We start from the raw sequence: 22,533 nt of genomic DNA, 5'->3' as shown, positions 1-22,533 counted from the left end.
AATCTTCATCTGGTTTTGGTAACTCCTTAAATGTTGGGTAGCGTTTGCCTGGGAAGCCATCTCATCCTGGACTTTTATTTGTTCAGAGATTTTGATTACTGATTCATTTTCTTTGCTGGTAATTGCTCTGTTCAAGTTTTCTATTTCTTCCTGTTTCAGTTTTGGTAGTTTATGTGTCTTGGAATATATCCATTTTCTTCCGTGTTGTCCAGTTTGTTGGGATATAGTTTTTCATAATATTCTCTTATATTTGTTTGTATTTCTGTAGCATGGGTTGTTATTTTTTACTCCCTCATTTGTAATTTTATTTATTTAGTTGCTTTCTCTTTTCTCTTTGATAGGCCTAGCTAGAGGCTTATCAATTTTATTATTTTTTTCAAACAACCAGATCCTGGTTTCATTGACCTATTGTTTTTTTGTTTGTTTGTTTGTTTTTGTTTTTGTCTTGTTTTGTTTCTGTCTCATTTATTTCTCCTAATCCTCTTTCATTTCTTGTGATGCTTTCAGGTTTCACTAATTGTCCTTTAGGTGTAAGGATAGGTTGTTTGAGATTTTCTTTGCTTCCCAGGGAAGATCTTTATTGCTATATACCTCCCTCTTAGGACTGCTTTTGGTGCATCTTAAAGGTTTTTAAAGGTTTGGACTATTGTGTTTTCATTTTCATTTGTTTCCATGTGTTTGTTTTATTTAAATTCAATTTAGTCAATGCATAGTGTATTAGTAGTTTCCGGGGTAGAATTCAGGGTTTCATAAGTTGCAGTGCTCATTCCATCAAGTGTCTTTTTTATTGCCCATCACCCAGTTACCCCATCCTCCCACCCACCTCCCTAGCAGCCCTCATGTTTCCTAGAGTCCAGCATTTCTTATGGTTTGCTTCCCTCTCTATTTTCATCTTATTTTTCCTTCACTTCTCCTAAGTTCATCTTTTTTGTTTTTTAAAATACACATATGAGTGAAATAAATGGTATTTGTCTTTATCTGGCTAATTTATTTTGCTTAATACTTAATATCTGTATAATAACCTCTACTTCCATCCACATTGTTGCAACTGACAAGATTTCAGTCATTTTGATGACTAATATTCCATTGTATATATACACCACATCTCTTTTCTTTCTTGTTTTTTTTCCTAAAGATTTTATTTATTTATTCATAAGAGACACAGAGAGAGAGGCAGAGACATAGAAGAGGGAGAAGCAGGCTCTGTGCAGGGACCCTGATGCAGGACTCGATCCAGGGACTCCAGGATCAGAACCTGAGCCAAAGTCAGACACTTAACCGCTGAGCCACCCAGGCGTCCCTCTTTTCTTTTCTTTCTTTCTTAAATTCAAATCACTAACATAGTGTATTACTAGTTTCAGAAGTAGAGATCAGTGACTCATCACTTGCATAAAACACCCAGTGCTCATTACATCACTTGCCCTCCTGAATGTTCATCATCCAGTTAACCGATTCCTCCACCCTCATCCCCTCCAGCAACCCTCAATTTGTTACCTAGAGTTAAGAGTCTCTTATGGTTTGTCTCCCTCTCTGATACCATGTTTTATTCTTTCCTCTCTTCCTCTATGATACCGTGTTTTGTTTCTTAAATTCCACATATGAGTGAGATCATATGATAATTGTCTTTCTCTGATTGACTTACTTCATTTAGCCTTATATCCTCTAGTTCCAGCCATGTCATTTCAAATGTCAGGATTTCTTTTCTTTTCTCTTTTTTCTTGTCTTTCTTTTCTTTCTTTTCTTTTCTTTTCTTTTTTTTCTTTTCTTTTCTTTTCTTTTCTTTCCTTTCTTTTTTTTCTTTCTTTCTTTTCTTTTTTCTTTTCTCCTTTCCTTTCCTTTCCTTTCTTTTTTCTTTCTTTCCTTCCTTCCTTCCTTCCTTCCTTCCTTCCTTCCTTCCTTCCTTCCTTCCTTCCTTCCTTCTTTCTCTTTTTCTTTCTTTCATTCATGGCTGAGTAGTGGTCCATTGTGTGTATGTGTGTATGTATGTATATATACATATCTTCCTTATCTATTAATTTGTCAATGGACATCTGGTCTCTTTCCATAGTTTGGCTATTGTGGACATCACTGCTATAAATATTGGGGTGCAGGTGCCCCTTTGATCACTACATTTGTATCTTTGGGGTAAATACCCAGTAGTGCAATTGCTGGCTTATAGAGTCAGCAATGCTGGGTGCAAATGCTGGGTCATTTCCTTCTATTTTTAACTTCTTGAGAAACCTCCATACTATTTTCCAGAGTAGCTTCACCAGCTTGCATTCTTTTTTTTTTTTTTTAAGATTTTATTTATTTATTCATGAGAGACAGAGAGAGAGAGAGAGAGAGAAAGGAGAGAGAGAGAGAGAGAGGTGCAGAGATACAGGCAGAGGGAGAAGCAGGCTCCATGCGCGGAGCCCGATGTGGGACTTGACCCCAGGGCCCCAGGATCACGCCCTGAGCCGAAGGCAGGTGCTGAACCACTGAGCCACCCAGGGATGCCCCAGCCAGCCAGCTTGCATTCTTACCAACAGAGGAAGGGAGTTCCCCTTTCTCTGCATCCTCACCAACATATGTACTTTCCTGACTTGTTAATTTTAGCCATTCTGACTGGTGTGAGGTGGCATCTCACTATGGTTTTGTTTTCACTGATGCCAAGTGATGTGGAGCATTTTTTTCTTGTGTCTGTTGGCCATTTGAATGTCTTCTTTGAAGAAATGTCTGTTCATATCTTCTGCTCATTTCTTGACTGGATTATTCTTTGGGTGTTGAGTTTGATAAATTCTTTATAGATTTTGGATACTAGGCCTTTCTCAGATATGTTATTTGGCAAGTATCTCCTCCTATTGTGTTGATTGCCTTTGGTTTCCTTTACTGTGCAAAAGTTTTTTATCTTGATAAAGTCCCAATAGTTCATTGTTGCTTTTGTTTTCTGTGCCTTTGAAGACATGTCTAGCAAGAAGTTGCTGTGGCTGAGGTCACAGAAGTGCTGCCTCTGTTCTCTAGGATTTAGGTCTTTCATCCATTTTTAGTCTGTTGTGTCCAGTTTCATCCTTCTGCATGTGGCTGTCCAGTTTTCCCAACACCATTTCTTGAAGAAAGAGGCTGTTTTCCCTTGTATATTCTTTCCTGCTTTGTCAAAGATTAGTTGACCATCGAAATTGAGAGTCCATTTCTGGTTTCACTATTGTGTTCCATTGATCTATATGTCTGCTTTTGTGCCAGTACCAAACTGCCTTGATGATTACAGCTTTGTAATATAGTTTGAAGTCTAGCATTGTAATGCCACCAGCCTTGGTCTTTTTTAACATTCCTCTGGCTGTTCATGATCTTTTCTGGTTCCATACAAATTTTAGGACTATTTATTCCATGTCTGTGAAAAATGTTGATGGTATTTTGATAGGGATTGAATTGAATGTATTTATTGCTGTGGGTAGCATAGACTTTTTTTTTTTTTTTTTCCTGGAGATTCAACCCTTTATTTGTTTTTTTCTGTTTTTCTGGTCCAATCTTTTTAGCATAAACATATTAACAATATTTATTCTTCCAATCCATGGGCATGGAATGTTTTTCCATTTTTTTTTGTGTTTTCCTCGATTGTTTTCATAAATGTTCTGTAGTTTTTAGAGTTCAGTTCCTTTACTTCTTTGGTTAGGTTATTCCTAGTATGTTATGGTTTTTGGTGCAGTTGTAAACAGGATCAATTTATTAATTTCTTGGGCAGTCCGGGTAGCTCAGCGGTTCAGCACCACCTTCGGTCCAAGGCATGATCCTGGAATCCCGGGATTGGGTCCCATGTCAGGCTCCCTGCATGGAGCCTGCTTCTCCCTCTGCATATGTCTCTGCCCCCCCCCCCGCCCCAACTCTCATGAGTAAATGAATAAAATCTTTAAAAAATTTTAATTTCTCTTTCTTTAGTCTTATTGTTAGTGCATAGAAATATAAATGATTTCTGTGCATTGATTTTGTATCCTCTCACTTTGCTGAATTGCTGTATGAGTTCAAGCAATTTTGGGGTGGAGTCTTTTGGGTTTTTCATATAGAGTATTATGTCATCTATGAAGGGTGAGTTAGACTACTTCTTTGCTGATTTGAATGCCCTTTTATTTATTTATTTTATTGTTCTAGCTGAGGCTAGGACTTCTAGTACTATGTTGAACAACAGTGGTGAGGGTGGTCATCCCTGTCATGTTCCTGACCTTAGGAGAAAAGATCTGTTTTTCTCCTTGAGAATTATATTCATTGTGGGCTTTTCATGTATGACTTTTATGATAATGAAGTATGTTCCCACTATCCCTACTCAGTGAAGAGCTTTAATCATGAAAGAGTAGTGTACTTTGTCAAATGCTTTCTCTGTATCAGTTGAGAGGATAATATGGTTCTTTTCCTTTCATTTATTAATGTGATGTATAATGCTGTATGATTTGTGAATATTGAACCCCCCTTGCATCCCAGGATGCAAGGTCATTGTGAATAATTCTTTTAATATACTTTTGGATCCTCTTGGCTAGTATATTGGTGAGTATTTTGACATCCATGTTCATTAGGGCTATTGGTCTGTAATTCTCCTTTTTGATGAGGTCTTTGTATGGTTTTTGGATCAAGGTAATGCTGGCCTCATGGAAAGGGTTTGGAAGTTTTCCTTCTATTCTGCTTTTTGAAATAGCTTCAGAAGCCTAGGTATTATTTCTTCCTTAAATGTTTGGTAGAATTCCTCTAGGAAGCCACTTGGTCCTGGACTCTTGTTTATTGGGAGGTTTTTGATTACTGCTTCAATTTCCTTGCTGGTTATGGGTCTGTTCTGATTTTCTATTTCTTCTTTTTTTCAGTTTGGTAGTTTGTACATCTCTACGAATGCACTCATTCCTTCCAGATTCCTTAATTTGTTGGCATATAATTGCTCATAATATGTTCTTGAAATTGTTTGAATTTCCTTGGTGTTGGTTGTGATTTCTTTTCTTTCATGCTTTTATTAATTTGTATCATTCCTATTTTGTTTTTGACACATCTGGCTAGGGGTGTCAAATTCTTTTGAAGAACCAACTTCTAATTTTGTTGATCTGTTCTACTATTCCTCTGGTTTCTATTTCATTGATTTCTGTTCTAATCTTTATTATTTTTCTTATCCTGTGTGTTTAGTCTTTACTTTCTGTTCTTTCTCTACCTCCTTTAGGTGTAAAGTTAGCTTGTGTATTTGAGATTTTTCTAATTTTTTGAGCAAGGCTTGTATTGCAATTTACTTCCCTCTTAGGTTTGTCTATGCTGTATCCCAAAGGTTTTGAACAGTTATGTTCTCATTTTCATTAGGTTCCATAATTTTTTTTAATTCTTTAATTTTCTGGTTTACCCTTTGCTTCTATAGTAGGATGATCTATAGCTTCTTTGTATTTGAGTTCTTTCCAAATTTCCTCTTGTGACTGAGTTCAAGTTTCAAAGCATTGTGGTCTGAAAACATGCAGGGAATAATCCCAATCTTTTGGTAGCAGTTGAGACTTGTGACCCAGTATGTGATCTCTTCTGGAGAAAGTTTCATGTGCACCCAAGAAGAATGTGTATTCTATTGCTTTAGGATGGAATATTCTGAATATATCTGTAAAGTCCATGTAGTCCAGTGTGTCATTCAAAGCCATTCTTTTCTTATTGATCTTCTTCTTAAATGATCTGTCCATTGCTGTGAGTGGATGTTGAAGTCCCCTACTATTACTGTATTATTATCAATGTGTTTCTTTAATTTTGTTGTTAATTGTTTTAAATAACTGGCTATTCCCAAGTTAGGAACATAAATATTTATAATCATTAGAGCTTCTTATGGATAGACCCTTTAATTATGACATAGTGTTCTTCGTCATGTGTTATTACAATTTTTGGTTTAAACTCTAATTTGTCTTATATAAGGATCACCACCCCAGCTTTCTTTTGAGGTCCATTAACACGATAAATGGAATTCCACTCCCTCACTTTTAGTCTGGAAGTGTTTAGGCCAGAAAGAGTCTCTTGTATCAATGGGTCTTGATTTTTTATCCAATCTGATACCTTGTGTCTTAACCCTATAGATTGTCTTAACCCTCTTGTCTCAAGCTGCTTTCAGTATTTTCTCTTTATCTCTGAAATTTGCAAGGTTCACTATTATAATTCAGGGTGTTCATGAATTTTTATTAATTTTGGGAGGGGTCCTCTCTACCTCTTGGTCTTGAATGCTATTTCCCTCCCCTGATTAGGGAGATTCTCAGCTATGATTTGTTCAGATATACCTTCTGCTCTTCTCTCTCTTTTTTCTCCCTCAGAGAACCCAATAATTCTAATATATATAATTTTTTGTTTTATGGTATCACTGATGTCTTGAAGCCTCCTGTCATGGTCCATTGTTGTTTTACTCTTTTATTCAGCTTCCTTCCTTTGCATCAAGTTTCTTCTAAGTCAGTTACTCTATCTTCCACCTCATTACCCTAGCTGTTAGAGCATCGAATTTAGACTGCATCTCAGTTATAACATTTTTAATTTTGGCCTGATTAGATGTCATTTCTGTACTAAGAGATTCTCTAGTGTCATTTATGCTTTTACCAAGTCTAGCTAGTAACTTTATAATTGTTGTCCTGAATTCCAGCTCTGATATTTTACTTATATCCTTATTGGTTAGGTCTGTGGCAGAGAGGATTACCTCTAGTTTTTTTCTTCTGTTTTGAATTCCTCTTTATAGTCATTTTTCCCAGAGAAAAATAGATGAATGAATGAAAAAAATAAATGATATCAACCATGACCTATGCAAATACATACTAGACAAATCCAAAGAGGTCAGAAACCAAAAAAAGAAGAGAAAAAGAAAAAGAAAATGAAAAGAAAAGAAAAGGGAAAGAAAGAAAAGGAAAAAACTGGAGGGGGGTGGGTGGGGTGAGTAGAGAATATAATCTCACAGGGTGGACAAAACAGGGTGATCCATTTGGTCCTGAGTGTATTTTGGTCTCTGTGTTAGAAAACACTAAATCCTAAAATTGTGAAGAAAGCAAAACATTATATATATATATATTATAATTATATTATATATATAATATATATAATTGAATAGGTGAAAGGATACCAAAAATGAAGAATATATCTATAAAATGTAGGAATATATCTATAAAATGTAGATGTAAAAAATGGAAGTTAAAAAAAGACCTAAATCAGAGTTTGGAAAAACAAGAAACTAGTTGAAAAGGGGAAGAAGAATAGGAAATGGAAAATTTTAAACCAAAAGATAAATAAATCATGAGAAATAACCTTGAATTCTTTATAGCTTTTTCCCCTACCTCTGGAGCTTTCCAGTACTGTGAGATCCATAAAGTTTGCTATTCAACTGTTCTTCCAGTTGGTCTTCTGAGGGGAAGGGCCTACTGTGCTGATTCTCAGGTGTCTTTTGCTGGGTGGCGTTCACTGACCCTTGGCAGAGGGCCAGTCTCAGTATAAGCTATTTTGGGTTGCTTTGTGTGGCTTTTGTTCCTTGAAAGCTTTCTGCAACTCTTTAGAGGACCAAAACAAAAATAGCGATGACCTGATCTCCAGCCCCAGAGCTGAAAGGTTGAGGTTTTCTGTCTTCAGTAAACCCTCAGACATAAGCAATCTTCATTTTTATGTGTCTCAAACTCTGCTGACTCTTGTGGAGCGTGCCCACACTGATTCTCCCAGGGGAAGATGGAGGATCACCCTGTTACTGTCCTTTACAGGGTCTCCATACTGAGAGCTGCTGCCCAGTCCTGTGCACATCCTCTCTGTCCCTCCCAGGGAAAGACAGGGGGTCCCTACTTTCCTACCCTTTATAGGGTCCCCACAGGGAGAGCAGTTACCCAATTGGGCCTCAGCTTGAGGTGTATGGCAAACTGTGCTGACAGCCCACTCCTGAGCTTGCTGTGCTGATTGTAGCCAAATTCCCTGCTCTGATGCCTGGGAACTCGACAGGTTCAGGCATCCTCATTCTTTCTCCAGCTGTGGGGATCCTGAGATACACTGTCCCAACTAATATTCTGCCCCATTTCACCACCTGAGCACCTTTCAGGCAGGGATGTCTCTTACTGGAGTAGATTTCTAAGGGTTCCAATTTTGTACTCTGGGGCTATATCACTTTCCAGTAGCTGGCTTATGGAGGCTTCCTCCCATCGCTGTTTATCTTCTGATACATTGCTTAGGATTCACTTCTCCACACCTTGTACCTTGCTTCAAGTGGTCGGTCACTTTTCTATTTGTAGAGTTCCAGCAATTCTCTTATTACATCTCAAGTTGAATTCATGGGTGTTCAGAATGATTTGACAGTTATCTATTTAAATTCAACAGCTCCAATTAAACGAGGTCCCCTACTCTTCCACCATTTTGCCCCTTCCCTTCTTGTGATTGATTTTTAATTTCATAGTTTTGTGCTTAGGGAAGGTGCATGATATGATTTCAGTCCTTTTGCATTTGTTGTGGCCTGATCTGTGAACTAATATGTGATCTATTCTGGAGAATGTGCCAAATGCACTTGAAAAGAATGTATATCCTCTGTTTTAATGGGTTGTTTTGAATATATCTGTTCAATCCATCTTGTTGTGGGTCTTTTTTTTTTTTTTTTTGAAGATTTTACATATTTATTCATGAGGGACACAGAGAGAGAGAGGCACAGACACAGGCAGAGGGAGAAGCAGGCTGCATGCAGGGAGCCTGACGTGGGACTCGATCCTGGGTCTCCAGGATCATGCCCTGGGTTGAAGGTGGCGCTAAACCTCTGAGCCACCCAGGCTGCCCCAGTGGGTCTTTCAAAGTTGTTTCCTTGTTGATTTTCCACTTAGGTGATCTGCCCATTAATGTGAGTGTGGTATTAAAGTGTCCTACTATTATTGCATTATTATCAGTTAGTTCCTTAGGTTTGTTATTGTTTTATATATTTTTGTGTTTCCATGTTGGGGGCATAAATATTTACACTTGTTATAGCTCTTGTCAGATTGTATCCTTTATGATGATATGGTGCCATACTTGTCTCTTGCTACAGTCTCTATTTTATTTTATTTTATTTTTTATTTTTTATTTTTTTAATTTTTATTTATTTATGATAGTCACAGAGAGAGAGAGAGAGAGAGGCAGAGACACAGGCAGAGGGAGAAGCAGGCTCCATGCACCGGGAGCCTGACGTGGGATTCGATCCCGGGTCTCCAGGATCGCGCCCTGGGCCAAAGGCAGGCGCCAAACCGCTGCGCCACCCAGGGATCCCCAGTCTCTATTTTAAAGTCTAACTTCTCTGATAAAAGTTTTGCTACTCTGGCTTTCTTTTGACATACATTTAGATAATAAATATTTTTCCATCTCCTTACTTTTCCTCTACAGTTGTCTTTAGGTCTAAAATTGAGTCTCTTGAATGTACCATTAGATGGATCTTGTTTTATTGTCCATTCTAATATCTGTGTCTTGATTGGAGAATTTAGTCCATTTACATTCAAAGTAATTATTGATAAATATGTATATATTGCCATTTTATTATTTTGTTTTGTTTCTGGTGATTTCTCTGATACTTTCTTGCCTTTATCATTTTTAGACTCTCCTTTGCACTCAAAAAATCCCTTTTAATATTTCTTGCAGGGCTGGTTTAATGATAATATATTCCTTTAGTGTTTGTTTGTCTGGGATACACTTTATCTCTCCTCTATTCTGAATGATAGCCTTGCTGATAGAGTATTCTTGGCTGCAAACTTTTCCCATTTGGCACTTTCAATTTGTCATACCACTACATTCTGTCTTGCCAAGTTTCTGTTGGGGAATCTCCAGCTAAACTTATGGGTCTTCCTTTGTAGGTTAAAGACTTTGTCATGCTGCTTTTAACATTTTTTCTTTATCACTGTATTTTTCAAATTTAATTACAATATATCTTGGTATTGGCTTGCTTTTGTTGATTTTAATGGAAGTTCTCTGTGCCTCCTGGATCTAAATGCCTGTTTCCTTCTACAGATTTGGAATATATTCAATTATTATTTCTTCAATTAAATTTTCTGTCCTCTTTTCTCTGTCATTTTCTTCTGGGACATATAGATAGCACAGAGAATTTTTGAGAAAGTGAATGTCCACCTACATTTCTAGAGATAGGAAATTTGAAGTTAGTTAATTTTTAGATATATGCACACTCATTTTTAATTTTTGTGATTATAAGTTTAGTGTAAGTCTCCAATCTTGATTTTTTTTTTTTACCCAAATACATTTCTTTTGACTCAGGCAGAAATACAATATCTGCTTGTAGATTGATTATACTTATAATCATAAAATTATTTGAATTAGTAATTAAATAAATTGCCAGAAAATCCCATGCATCAGGTAGTTTTAAGATTGATTGATTTTAAAGAGAGAAAGAGACAGGACAAGAGAGGGGCAGAGAGAGAGGGAGAGAGAATATTAAGCAGGCTCCACACCCAGCATGGAGCATCATGAGGAGCTTGATCTCAGAACCCAGAGATGATGACTTTAGCCAAAATTAAGAGTTGGATACTTAACCAACTAACCCACCTGGATACTCTTATTTTAAACTTTTAGACAAAATTCAAGGAAAAATGATATATCCTTTTTAGAGACTAGAACACAGAATAGAACATAAGTTAACTAATCCTTCAGATCATTTAGTAACATTTAAAAATATTGATGTACCTTTAATAGAGGCCAAGTAAAATATGAGAAAGGGGAATTATAGGTCCTTTCACTTAACTAAAATATTTAAAAAGTGAAAGTAGCAAATAATTATAGAATATTATGACCAAGTAGATTTTCTCTGTTAAAGTCTTAATAGTAGAAAAAATTAAACTACCACACTAACATATTCTTAAATATCAATAAATGTATCCAAAAGAGCATTTCAGAAAATTACTCACATATTCATACATACATGTTCACCAAATATGTACATAATACTTCTCTTTGGAAGAGAATGGCCTCAATGTGTTTAAATGGCTCCAGAGAACAAGGGAGCATCAACCAAAGCTATAACTAATATCACACTTAATGTTTTACACATTATATAATTCTATTTTAGGATCAGAGTAACACAGAGGTGCATATTATTTCCATTTTATTCAGTAATTTAAAATATAAAAAGTTAAGAAATATTTAAAAAGTAGGGTTTAAAAGATAAGACATAGATCAGCTATCACATAGACCATGGTTCTGCTTTGAGTAACTTTGTTATATGGTGATGTCATTACCTACCTAAAATCCATAATTTAGAAGGGAATTACACAGATTTATTCTCAAACAATAGAAAGAGGAGGGATACTAAAGAACTGGTACTTAAATCAATTTGTTTTCCATTTCGTTTGCATTTATACAATTACTTTTAGCAATAGCCATTGTGAAATAAATGCCAGTAAATCTCTGAAAATTGCAACTTACTTTTGTCCTTCAGAAAGCATCCTTAAATTTTAAATGATTAGGAAACATTTTTTAGAAAACCTAACTATTACATCAAAATGGACCAAATGCTAAATATTAAAAAAGTGAAACATCACGGGTAAGCTGATGCAACTACAACAATATCAGATAAAGAAACACTTCAAGAAATGAAAGATACCTTAATGATAATTTATCCTGAAGATATCACCATATTAAATAGGTTTTATACCAACAATAGAGTTCTAAAATCTGTAAGGTCAAAAACTACAGACGAAAGGAGAAAGAAATAATATCACAATAATTTAGGGAGATGTCAACACACCTTTTTCAATAGCTGCAAACTTGCAGAGGACTGAACATGAGAAGGTTTAAAATGACTTATACAGAAAACTGTACCCTAATGACAAAATTCATATTCTTTGCAAATGTGGAAAATTTACCCTTATTAACAACATGCTATGCCATGAAGAACAGGTATGTATTATGATGATGTCACAGATTAGATTCTTTGGGATGGAGTATTTGAGAAGATTCCTGTGAAGGCAGTTTATTAGAGTATGCTCTTGTGATGAACCCCTGTGAAAGGGGAGGGGAGGAAGTAAGAAGGGGAGATGGAGACTCAACTGGGTCTCGGCAAAATGTGAAGCTTGCATTGCCCATCAGTATTTGGAGTTGGGATGAGGGGACTTCTAGGTAAACGTGGGCCGTCTCAGAAAGTTGTGACTTGGTAAGAGGTGACCCTCTGTAGCTGAGGCAATTCTCAAAGAAGACATGGAGAAGAAATATGTTCTTACAGTTAGGAGATACTTCTTTTCTTTTTAATCTGAAAAGGGGACCTGTCCTGTATTCTTTCCCTCTTCTTTTCACCTTCATTATTTTCCATAACTTTATCTTCTGTATCACATAATCATTATATCCAATTTCAAGTCTTGGTTATCACTTTTTTCATTTTGGCTTCACTATTTTTTAGATCTTTTATTTCTGTGATAAGGGAATTCTTGGTGTCTTCTATGCTTTTCTAAAGCCCAGCTAGTATCCTTATGATTGTTGCTTTAAATTCTGATCAGGTGTATTATTTATATCTTTTTTGATTAGATCCCTGGCCATGACCTTTTCTGTTTTTTTCTTTTGGGATGAATTCCTCCATCTTGGCATTTTGTGTAGGTCTGTCTTCTCTGTGTTAGAAAACTTGTTATGTTTCCTGCTCCTAAGAGTAATGGTTTTATGAAGAAGAGACCATATGCTGTCCAGGGCCTGCCACTTCAGGAAGTGTCTCTGGTGTACGCTGCATGTACTCTGCTGTTGTGTTTTGGCTGCTCTTTCCCTCAGGTCAGTCCTCTGCAGAGTTTTTCCTTGCCTGCAGTGGGGAGTGTTTGGACCTTGGCCAGAGCATGGCAAGTTTTGATTAAATGTGCACTGGTTTGCTTGTTAAAAGAGACCTAAGAACTGAAGCTTTCAGGACCCTATGCTCAATAGGCATGGTATGTGCAAGGGTTTGTGCTAGTCTTCTTGAAGATGGGCCCACTGCTCTGGTTCTCAGGTGCAGTGGCCTGAGAAAGGCGGCACCTGTAGAGCTCAAGGGGGCGGGGCTTGGTGTAAGAACTTCAGGCAGACAGTGTTGGTGGTGTGCTGCTTACTGAAGTAAGTTTATGCTGAAGGGTGGAAGAGAGATATGGCACCAGCCAGCTCTCTTGTCCCTAGAGAGAGGAGTTCACACCTGCTGCTTCCTGGAAGACCTCCCAGAAGAGCAAACAGTCTTCCATCCTGGTCCCAGGCATCCCTCAGAATGCTGCTTTCACCCTGTCTGTGTCGGGCCACCTGCCAGACTGGCAGCACAGTGCACCTTGGGATCTATCCAAGGCAGGACAGCTGAGTTTTAAAACTCCAAACTTTAGAGATATGGGCGGGTGTGGACCCAACCACGCTGGTCCTCTGGCGGAGGATCTTGCTATTCTGGGACTGATGCAGATTCGTCCCAGAAGGGCAGTCACAGCCAAAGCACAGGGGTGCAGAGTTTGGAGTAAAGTGCAGCAGTCTGTGATAGGTGTCCTCAGCATCTATGCTGAGGGGCCAGGGAGGGTAATGGTGCCCACTGGTTGTTTTGTTCCCTAGAGGGGCAATGCTCTCTCTCCTATATGCACTCCAAGAAGGGGAATGGTCTCTCCCTGTGCATCCTGGGGATCCTCAGATGGCAATGTCTGTTCCTGGGCTCTCCACCCTCCTTCTCCACAGGAGCACTGCACCCTCAGGGTGCACACTCTTAGACTCCAGTCTTTGAGCCCTGCTGGTTGTAAAACCTTCTGAAAATCAGTCCCTCTCATTTTGCCAGTCAATGGTTTTGGGAAAATGTTTTCCTTGCGCTATCCCCTGTATGCTCCTCTCTCTCTGTCTCGCTTCCCTCTGTGACTAGGGCTTCCTCCCTTCTGCAGCACCTGCAGTCCATTTCTCCCCCAAACCACATCTTCACACCTCCTACCTTCCACAATGTGGCCTCTTTCCTCTAGTCCTGCAGTCCTCAGATGATTTCTTGGGTATTCAGAGTGATTGGTTAGAATTATCCATCAGTGTTCGGGATGAGGCAAGCCTAGGGTTTTCCTACTTCTCTGCCATCTCAGTTCCACACAACCTGTGTAGTAGTCTTTAATTTTCAATTTATTTGGGCTAGAAATCAGAAAGTAGAAAAAAGTTAATAAAATTTATTTCGGAAGATTACTCAGCATTTCTAAATGTAACCATTTTAAATTAAAATTTCATATGATGATAAATGCTAATAACTAATTCTCTTAGTTTTGAAAGAGTTAACTCCTAATTGTATTTAAATTTAATTATACTTAATTCTGTCACATTCCAAGAGTGAAGATAGTAATATATATATGTTATATACTTTATATATATATATATAATTTTGAGACATTTGTGATACCATTTGTTTACATGAATGAATACTGACATTTAAAAAATTGTGGCTTTTGACTTAAGAATTTTAGATTTCTGCTAATTACTTTCTGAATACTTTATTGTAGGTCACTTATGCCATCAAAATTGACAGGGAAACCTATACTCTCCATCTTAAAAAACAGTAAGTGGTCATTTTTCTTTTCATGCCCTTCTTTGTTGTTTCTTTTTTTCTAAGATTTGATTTATTTATTTATGAGAGAGAGAGAGAGAACAAGTGGCGGGTGGGGGGGTGGGTGGCGCAGAGGGAGAAGGAGAAACAGGCTCTGTGCTGAGCAGGGAGCCCAACATGGGCCTGTATCCCAGGACCCTGAAGTCATAACCTGAGCTGAAGGTAGCCACTTAACCAACTGAGCCACCTAGGCACCCCATTCTTTTTCGCTACTTAGATTTTTCAAATTAGTACTCTATATTGAGTCTAAAGAGCATGATCATTGTATTTATTTAATATGTTATATCTTTGTGATTTATGACAGATTTGAATTTCAAGTCTTCCTCTTGAGATTTTAAATCTAATATTGAAGCCAAATTCTAATTTAATGATATAAATATTAATGTATATTAGATAAATTACAATTATTCTATGCAATTTCTTGAAATATAACTACAATAACATTCGGGAAATAATTTTATTTGTATGTTTAATTTTGTTTTCATGTCATTTTATATACTTATGTAATTTTAAGCATTCTACTTGGTAATACACCATAATTTTTCTCATCTTGGAATAATATAGAATTTAATCTCTTAAATTTTGTGTTCTTTAATTTTTCTGTTTGAGGAAACCAATGTTAATAATCTTTGGTGTATATTTTCACCATTTTCTATTCTAAATTTCATGTCTCCCTTAAATGAACCTATCAAAAGAGTTTGTTTTTACACAAATGGAAATACTGTTTTGTCACTAGCAGATCTTATTTAATAATGGTGTTCATTTTCTTGCTATATATATTTTAACTCATTCTTTAAGAGATAACATTTCACTGTATGTAATATTAATAATGAGTTTCATTCCAGGAATTATTACTATAGAGTCCTGCAACAAACATCCTTGTATGTATATTCTTACGTAATAGAGATTTTGTTTTGTAGACTTGATATCAAGAAATGGGTTTCTGAGTCAAGAAGTATGAATGATAATAATAATAATAACAACAACAAAAGTAACTGACATTTATAGAGCACATACCAGTTGCCAGGAATCTATCTTTTTTCATCCCTCCCTCCCCTCCTTCCTCCCTCCCTCCCTTCCTTTTTTTTTTTTTTTTTTTCCAGAGAGAAAGAGAAAGCGAGTGTGTGCACATGTGGTGGGGGCAAGGAGGAAAAGAGGTAGAGGGAGAGAGGATCCTAAGCAGACTCCATTCTCAGTGTGGAGCCCAGCACGGGGCTATGTCTCATGACCCTGAGATCACAACCTGAGCCAAAATCAAGAGTTGATCCCTTAACCAACTGAGCCACCCAGGCACTCTTTACCAGGCATGTTTCTAAGCAGTTTGCATGTAGGAACTGATTTAATGTTCACAACAACTTTCTTTATTACTCACATTTTGTATTAGGATATTGAGAGATATTTTCAGTTTCTGAAATCAGTTTAGATTTTCAAAAGTATGTGAGATATGCTAAAATATTATATTGCATCTTTGTACCAATTTATATTTCCCTCAATAACTTCTCTAAACAATTATTAGCCATTTGCATTTTCCTCCTTCCTATTCAATATTTATTTTTCAGAGCAGTTTTAGGTTCACAGTAAAATTAAGGGGAAAGTATAGTTTCTGTGTACCCCTTGACCCCACACATGCATGTCCTTTCCTGTAATGAACTTGCCTCACCAGAGTGATATATATGTTATAATTGATGACCATTATCACCCAAAGTCCATAGTTTATATTAGTCCCGAATTTTTTACATTGACATTTTTTTTGGTTAAAAATAAAAAGGAAAATTCTGAGAATATAAGCAATTAGGTTTTCACCATGAATGACACACATGTAAGCATTTTGTTTATATATTTTTCTAGAAAGTGTACATGGTAGGTAATAGTGAAATCTATTATTCCTATCCTTAGACATATTCAGTTCTTTCACTCCCCAGTGCTAATTATAGTTGTGATACTGACACATACTGTCATATTTTTTTCATTCATCTGTATGCCTAGAGTTCAATATGAATCATCATGTTTTGAGTATTACCTTAAACAAACATAAATGGCACAATACTCCTTTATATAATTTATTTATCTGAATATGGTGGGCCACTAAGGTGACCCCAATTCTTTACTTCTTTCTGTATCTTCAATCTTTGCCATAAAACATTGAGTTCTTATCTTCAAGAGGTGGAACATAGGGGTGCCTGGTGGCTCAGTGATTGAGCATTTGCTTTCAGCTCACATTGTGATCCTGGAGTCCTGGGATCGAGTCCACTCTGGAAGATTAGTCCCTTGCTCAAATTTCATAAGCTAAATGATTTCTATAGACAAACTTCATATAACTGGTACCAAAGTGTCATCTTGCAGAGAAGATAGTGATTGTTATGGTACAGCCTGACACCATTATTTATTGCTGGGAGACTGGGATTCTTAAGGATTCCAAACACCAAGGGGCAGTTCAGGGCCAGAATCAAAGAGAGACCAGCACATTCATGGAATGTGCACTTTCACCCCTTCTCATTTCAGATCTGCTTCTTCATCTTTTATCACTCCTGACAGCTCTTCCTTTCCTCAATCCAAATAACAAAACTAGAGAGCTTCCCAGAAAAAAAAAAATACTGCTATTTATCAGACCATATCCCACATGTATTCAGAGACAATGCTGAGTGGCTTGGGTTGCTTTAGGTGTGAGTACCTGGAATATGGTCAGAGCCATATTTTGTAACTAAGCATGTCAATGGAGGTGGTTGAAATGGGAATCCAGAAGCATCTCCCAGGAAAAGGAAATTCAACAGATTCCTGACAAGCATAATTAAAAAGACACAACTTAGTTTTAGTCAATAGAGAGAACAAATTTTGTAGTAAAAAACACAGCCAAAATAGAGATTTGAAAATAGTTGGAGGAAAACTATACTATAAAGAGGGCAGATCCATAAGACCCAGGAATAAACTATAGATTTCCATATTTTTTTGATTTCCATAAAATTTTAAAAAATATGTGGTGATTTAAAATTAAAATGAAAAATTAAGGGATTTATCACGTTAGGGAAGATGAATGTAAAGCCACACATGTACGCATGCACATGTACTCAAATGTACAAAACACACACTAGAAAACTGATATAAGATGAATTATTTCATGTATTATAAAAATTAATAGCAAAGGAATAGGACTCAAAATTCTACATACTGCCAAGATGTTATTCAGTTATGAGAACAAAAGGTACATTGCATATTTCTGCACAGATCCAGAAAACATGCCATTTGCATAGTCTATCTGAAGAAAACAATGTGAAAGTAGAATAAATATACAATAATCAAGTCAGCATAAAATCACAAATAAAAAAAGAAGCAGGAGCCTCGGTGTCCAACGAAAGATGAATGGATAAAGAAGATGTGGTTTATGTATACAATGGAATATTACTCAGCTATTAGAAATGACAAATACCCACCATTTGCTTCAACGTGGATGGAACTGGAGGGTATTATGCTGAGTGAAGTAAGCCAGTCGGAAAAGGACAAACATTATATGTTCTCATTCATTTGGGGAATATAAATAATAGTGAAAGGGAATATAAGGGAAGGGGGAAGAAATGTGTGGGAAATATCAGAAAGGGAGACAGAACGTAAAGACTGCTAACTCTGGGAAACGAACTAGGGGTGGTGGAAGGGGAGGAGGGCAGGGGGTGGGAGTGAATGGGTGACGAGCACTGGGGGTTATTCTGTATGTTAGTAAATTGAACACCAATAAAAAATAAATTAAAAAAAAAAAAAGAAGCAGTGGTAAAATTTGGAAAATGCAATACAGTTGTAAAATACTGAAAGATTTTACATCTTAAATATAAAATAATTTTTAATACTATCATAATATTATGATACAAGTTCAGAATAAGAGAGACATGAGAGAAATCTGAAAACCTATAAAAATAATGAACATATGATTACATAAAAATTTCACTTTTATAGCAATGAATCCCACAAAGATGAAGGGGGGAGGACAACAGGCTGGCAGTGTTTGTGCAACATATAGAACAGATAAAGGGGGGATCCTTGGGTGGCGCAGCGGTTTGGCGCCTGCCTTTGGCCCAGGGCGAGATCCTGGAGACCCGGGATCGAATCCCACATCGGGCTCCCGGTGCATGGAGCCTGCTTCTCCCTCTGCCTGTGTCTCTGCCTCTCTCTCTCTCTCTATGACTATCATAAATAAATAAAAAAAAATTAAAAAAAAAGAGAACAGATAAAGGGTTGACGTCTACAGTAAATAAAAATTCCCACAATTTGATCTTGAAGAAAAAATTTAAACAGATAAACCATGGATTGACAATAACTCGAAACAAATGATTAAAACTAAAAACGCAAGGAGAAAACAAAACATTGGAAATGAAATTCAATTAGTGTAGTCAGTGAATATTCAAAAAGATACTCCTAAACAACAATTAAAACATATTAAAAGCATTATTTAAAGCAGAATAAGGGGTGCCTAGATGGCTCAGTCAGGCTAAACATCTGCCCTTGACTCAGGTAATAGTCCTGGGATCAAAACCTCAGTCAGGCTCCCTGCTTGGCAAGGAGACTACTTCTCCCTCTCCCTCTGCAGCTCTCCCAGCTTGTGGTCTCTCCCTCTTTCTCAAATAAATAAATCAAAATAAGATCTTTAAACAAAAATAAATAAAGCATAATAAAGCATTAGCATATATTAAAATGCCTTACAATAGCATTTCTTATCCATTAATTAACAAAAATAAATAAGTGAAGATACTAATTTTGTTGATAAGATAGAGAACAAAAATGCTTTTGAATGATTGACAAAAGCAAAAACTGGTATAAACCCTCAAGTAAAAGTGGGTGGTATATAGCACTCTTGGGAATTGTATCATTTATAACCCATCAATTTCACTGGTGCCCAGGAAGTCATGGCCAAGGATATCCACAATACACCTTTTCTTGCTATAAATATGGGTGAATAAATAATAAATGAGATATATTTATTTGATAGTTATATATTTAAAACTATCATTTTGCACACATCAGTATGAATGAATCTTGAAAAATATTATACAAACTGTTGCACAAAAAGCACAACCCCCAAAAACAGAACCACACACATTAACATAGTAAATATCTACTGCTCACACTTATGGGTTATGTGTGAGTAACAATAGTAGTTCTGCTAATGGTGACCAGGCTTGCTTGCTCAATGGTCTAGGATTCTTTCATTCAGCTAGATTCTGGATTCATTCATTCAGCTGAATGTTGACTGATCTAGGTATGATTAGGGCACCTTGACTGTGCTCCACTTGTCTCCATCTTCCAGAAAGCTGATCAAAGCATATTCTCATGGGGATGGCAGACAAACAAGATGAAAAATACAAAAGCAGGAGAGCTTTTTCAAAACTCTGTTTGAATCAAGTCAGCTAGCATCTTTTTGGCCAAAGTCACATAGCCATAGAATGGGCTGCATGATTTGCATGAAATGAAAATATAAGATCTCTTTTTCAAAAGTACTAAGAATCACAGAGCATCAATAGCAGAGCATTTAATCAAGGACAGGGCACTTCTAACCTTGGGGCCTTGGGGGAACACAAACTCAGGAAGTTGGCTTTGCAGGCATAAACACAGATCCAAGACCTGGGGAGTGGGGAGGCTGGGGAAGATGTATATGTTCCACCCGCCCCCCCTTTTTTTTAAAAGATTTTATTTACTGGGCAGCCCGGGTGGCTCATTGGTTTGGCGCTGCCTTCCACCCAGGGTGTGATCCTGGAGACCCGGAATCGAGTCCCGCGTCGGGCTCCCTGCATTGGGCCTGCTTCTCTCTCTGCCTGTGTCTCTGCCTCTCTCTGTGGCTCTCATGAATAAATAAGATTTAAGATTTTTTTTTATTTATTTATTCATGAGAGACACACAGAGAGGCAGAGACACAGGCAGAGAGAGAAGCAGGCTCCAGGCAAGGGAGCCTGATTCAGGACTCTATCCCAGGACCCCGGGATCATGCCCTCAGGTTTCCTAGTCTTCTGCTTCTAAACAAAGGCTTTAGGAATTGTTGTGTGCTTCTACAATTTTTTTTTGCCTTCTGCTACAAAGAAAGGTATGTTCCAGGGGTAGAAGGTATGTCTTTTCCCAGGTTCCAGAATGAAGGCAGATGGAGCTGAACCTGCAATAAACTTGTGAAGAGCATTCACTGTTGTTTTGAGGCATTGAGAATTTGGAGCATATTTTTACCATGGTATAATTTCATGGAAACTATTGGAAAAAGCATATTTTTTTCTTATCAATCTATGGCTATTTGTTAGCAAATATTAGCTAACATATTTATGCAATGAGATTGATTGTTGAATCTAAAAGAAAACTTTGCCATAGGAATCAAGAAGTCCTGGTTTCTAGTATACATAAATCTATGTCATTATGATGTCCCTGATGCTATCTGATTATGCTGCTTATTATTTTTTATTACATACAAAATATGCTATCAAAATGCAAATAAGATAATGGAGAGAGGAGACCATTTAATTTTTGGATATTTGAGCTTGTAAAATTGAATGAAAATTTTAATTTCATGACTCTGGTTTTGTTAATGTTACTATTACATGAAGTGTCATTACTTTGGTTGAATTAGGTCATTTTTAGACCCTCATTTCCTGGTGTATGCATACAACAAATTAGGAAAATTGTATCCAGATTCTTCTTTTGAAAAGGTAAGTTTTCTTTATGCTGTGTAGATTTACTTTTTTGTTTTTTAAAGATTGTGTTTATTCATGAGAGACATAGAGAGAGACAGAGACACAGGCAGAGGGAGAAGCAGGCTCCATGCAGGAAGCCTGATGTGGGACTCGATCCCGGGACTCTAGGATCACGCCTTGGGCCAAAGGCAGGCTGCCAAACCGCTGAGCCACCCAGGGATCCCCTAGATTTACTTTTTAAATATCATTAAGATACCATTGGCAAGAAGAAAAAGAATGCTTTCTACCCCACAGTATGATTGGGCAAACAGATCAGAAGCCCAAATGTAATGTGGCTTTACTATGAAGGCAGATTGAAAGGAACAACTGCTTTTCACATTTGGAACTCAAGGAATCTTTTACGTAAAAAGGTCGTTTAAACTATCAGAAGTATTAGCAGGGGTGTGAGAGAGAGAGAGAGAGAGAGAGAGAAAGTGGGTTAAGGAGCTAAGAATAAGAATCCCCTAAACACAGAGTCATTTTAACTGAAATGTCCTAGGACCTGAGCAATGGAGGAAGTGGTGGAAATCACTTTGCGGAAAGACCTAATAGAAAGAACCGCCTTATGGAAAGAGTGAGGATGTCAAAGCATATTGGGTACAGAATCTGAAGAGGTTCACGTGTGAAACATAGGAGTTTGTATTGATCTGAAATTGCAGATAGGGTTCAAGAAATTTTTAAGTATCTGAGAAAATTAGTGAGTTATTTACTTTGTGAGAACAGATGATTGGCAAGAAGTAAATGCAAGTGAAGGGTCAAATTCTATTGCTATATTGCAGTTGAGAGGTAATAAAATTAAAAATAATTACTGCAACATTGTCGCCATCTGTAAGTAGAAGACAGAACAAAATACAAAAGACACCTGTTCTGAGACATTTGGCAATAGGCAGATCAGGAAAAATTTTTTTTCTGAGAGATAAGAGAACCCAGAAGGTGAGTCACATTCAACTTGGCCCTTCTGACTGAGGATAAAGTCTCAACCATAGCATACATAGGGAGTTGGGACCAAGCAGAGCTTGCAGACTTTGGACCAGAGCTGCTGATGCAGCTTCAACTGGGATGACACAGGACCAGAGAGAGGGGCCGTCAGATGTATGAATTTTTTGCAGGGAGGGGAGTTGTCCTTACGTCCTTGACTAACGATTAGGCTGCCTGTGTGCTCTACTGAAGAGGGTAAGACTCTACTGAAGAGCAGAGAGTAAGATGGAGGTAATACTAACTGTCCAACAGAATCAGGAGATGTTGGATTTTCAGCCTGGACAGAGTAGAGTGACTTTGCTAAAACCCCAGACATTCAGCTGAGCCCAGAACCCTAATCCTTAGGAGGAAAGACCAAGCTTTAGAGTAAGAGATACTCTTATCACCCTC

At 37.2% G+C, this 22,533-nt stretch overlaps 1 protein-coding gene across 1 annotated transcript in view; it reads left to right on the top strand.

Moving 5' to 3' along the window:
• The window catches only part of LOC140604506 (A disintegrin and metallopeptidase domain 3-like), a 110,856-nt gene that overhangs the window by 3,321 nt on the left and 85,002 nt on the right, over positions 1-22,533 (top strand). Inside the window, exons 5-7 of the mRNA XM_072775746.1 lie at positions 14,370-14,425; positions 15,319-15,354; positions 21,063-21,141. Coding sequence (XP_072631847.1) covers positions 14,370-14,425; positions 15,319-15,354; positions 21,063-21,141 — 171 coding nt within the window. The remainder of the gene's footprint in view (positions 1-14,369; positions 14,426-15,318; positions 15,355-21,062; positions 21,142-22,533) is intronic.

The sequence above is a fragment of the Canis lupus genome, chromosome 15, assembly GCF_048164855.1.
Source record: "Canis lupus baileyi chromosome 15, mCanLup2.hap1, whole genome shotgun sequence".
NCBI lineage: Eukaryota > Metazoa > Chordata > Mammalia > Carnivora > Canidae > Canis > Canis lupus.
Note: the sequence above shows the minus strand (reverse complement) of the source record. Positions and strands in the feature narration are given on the sequence as shown.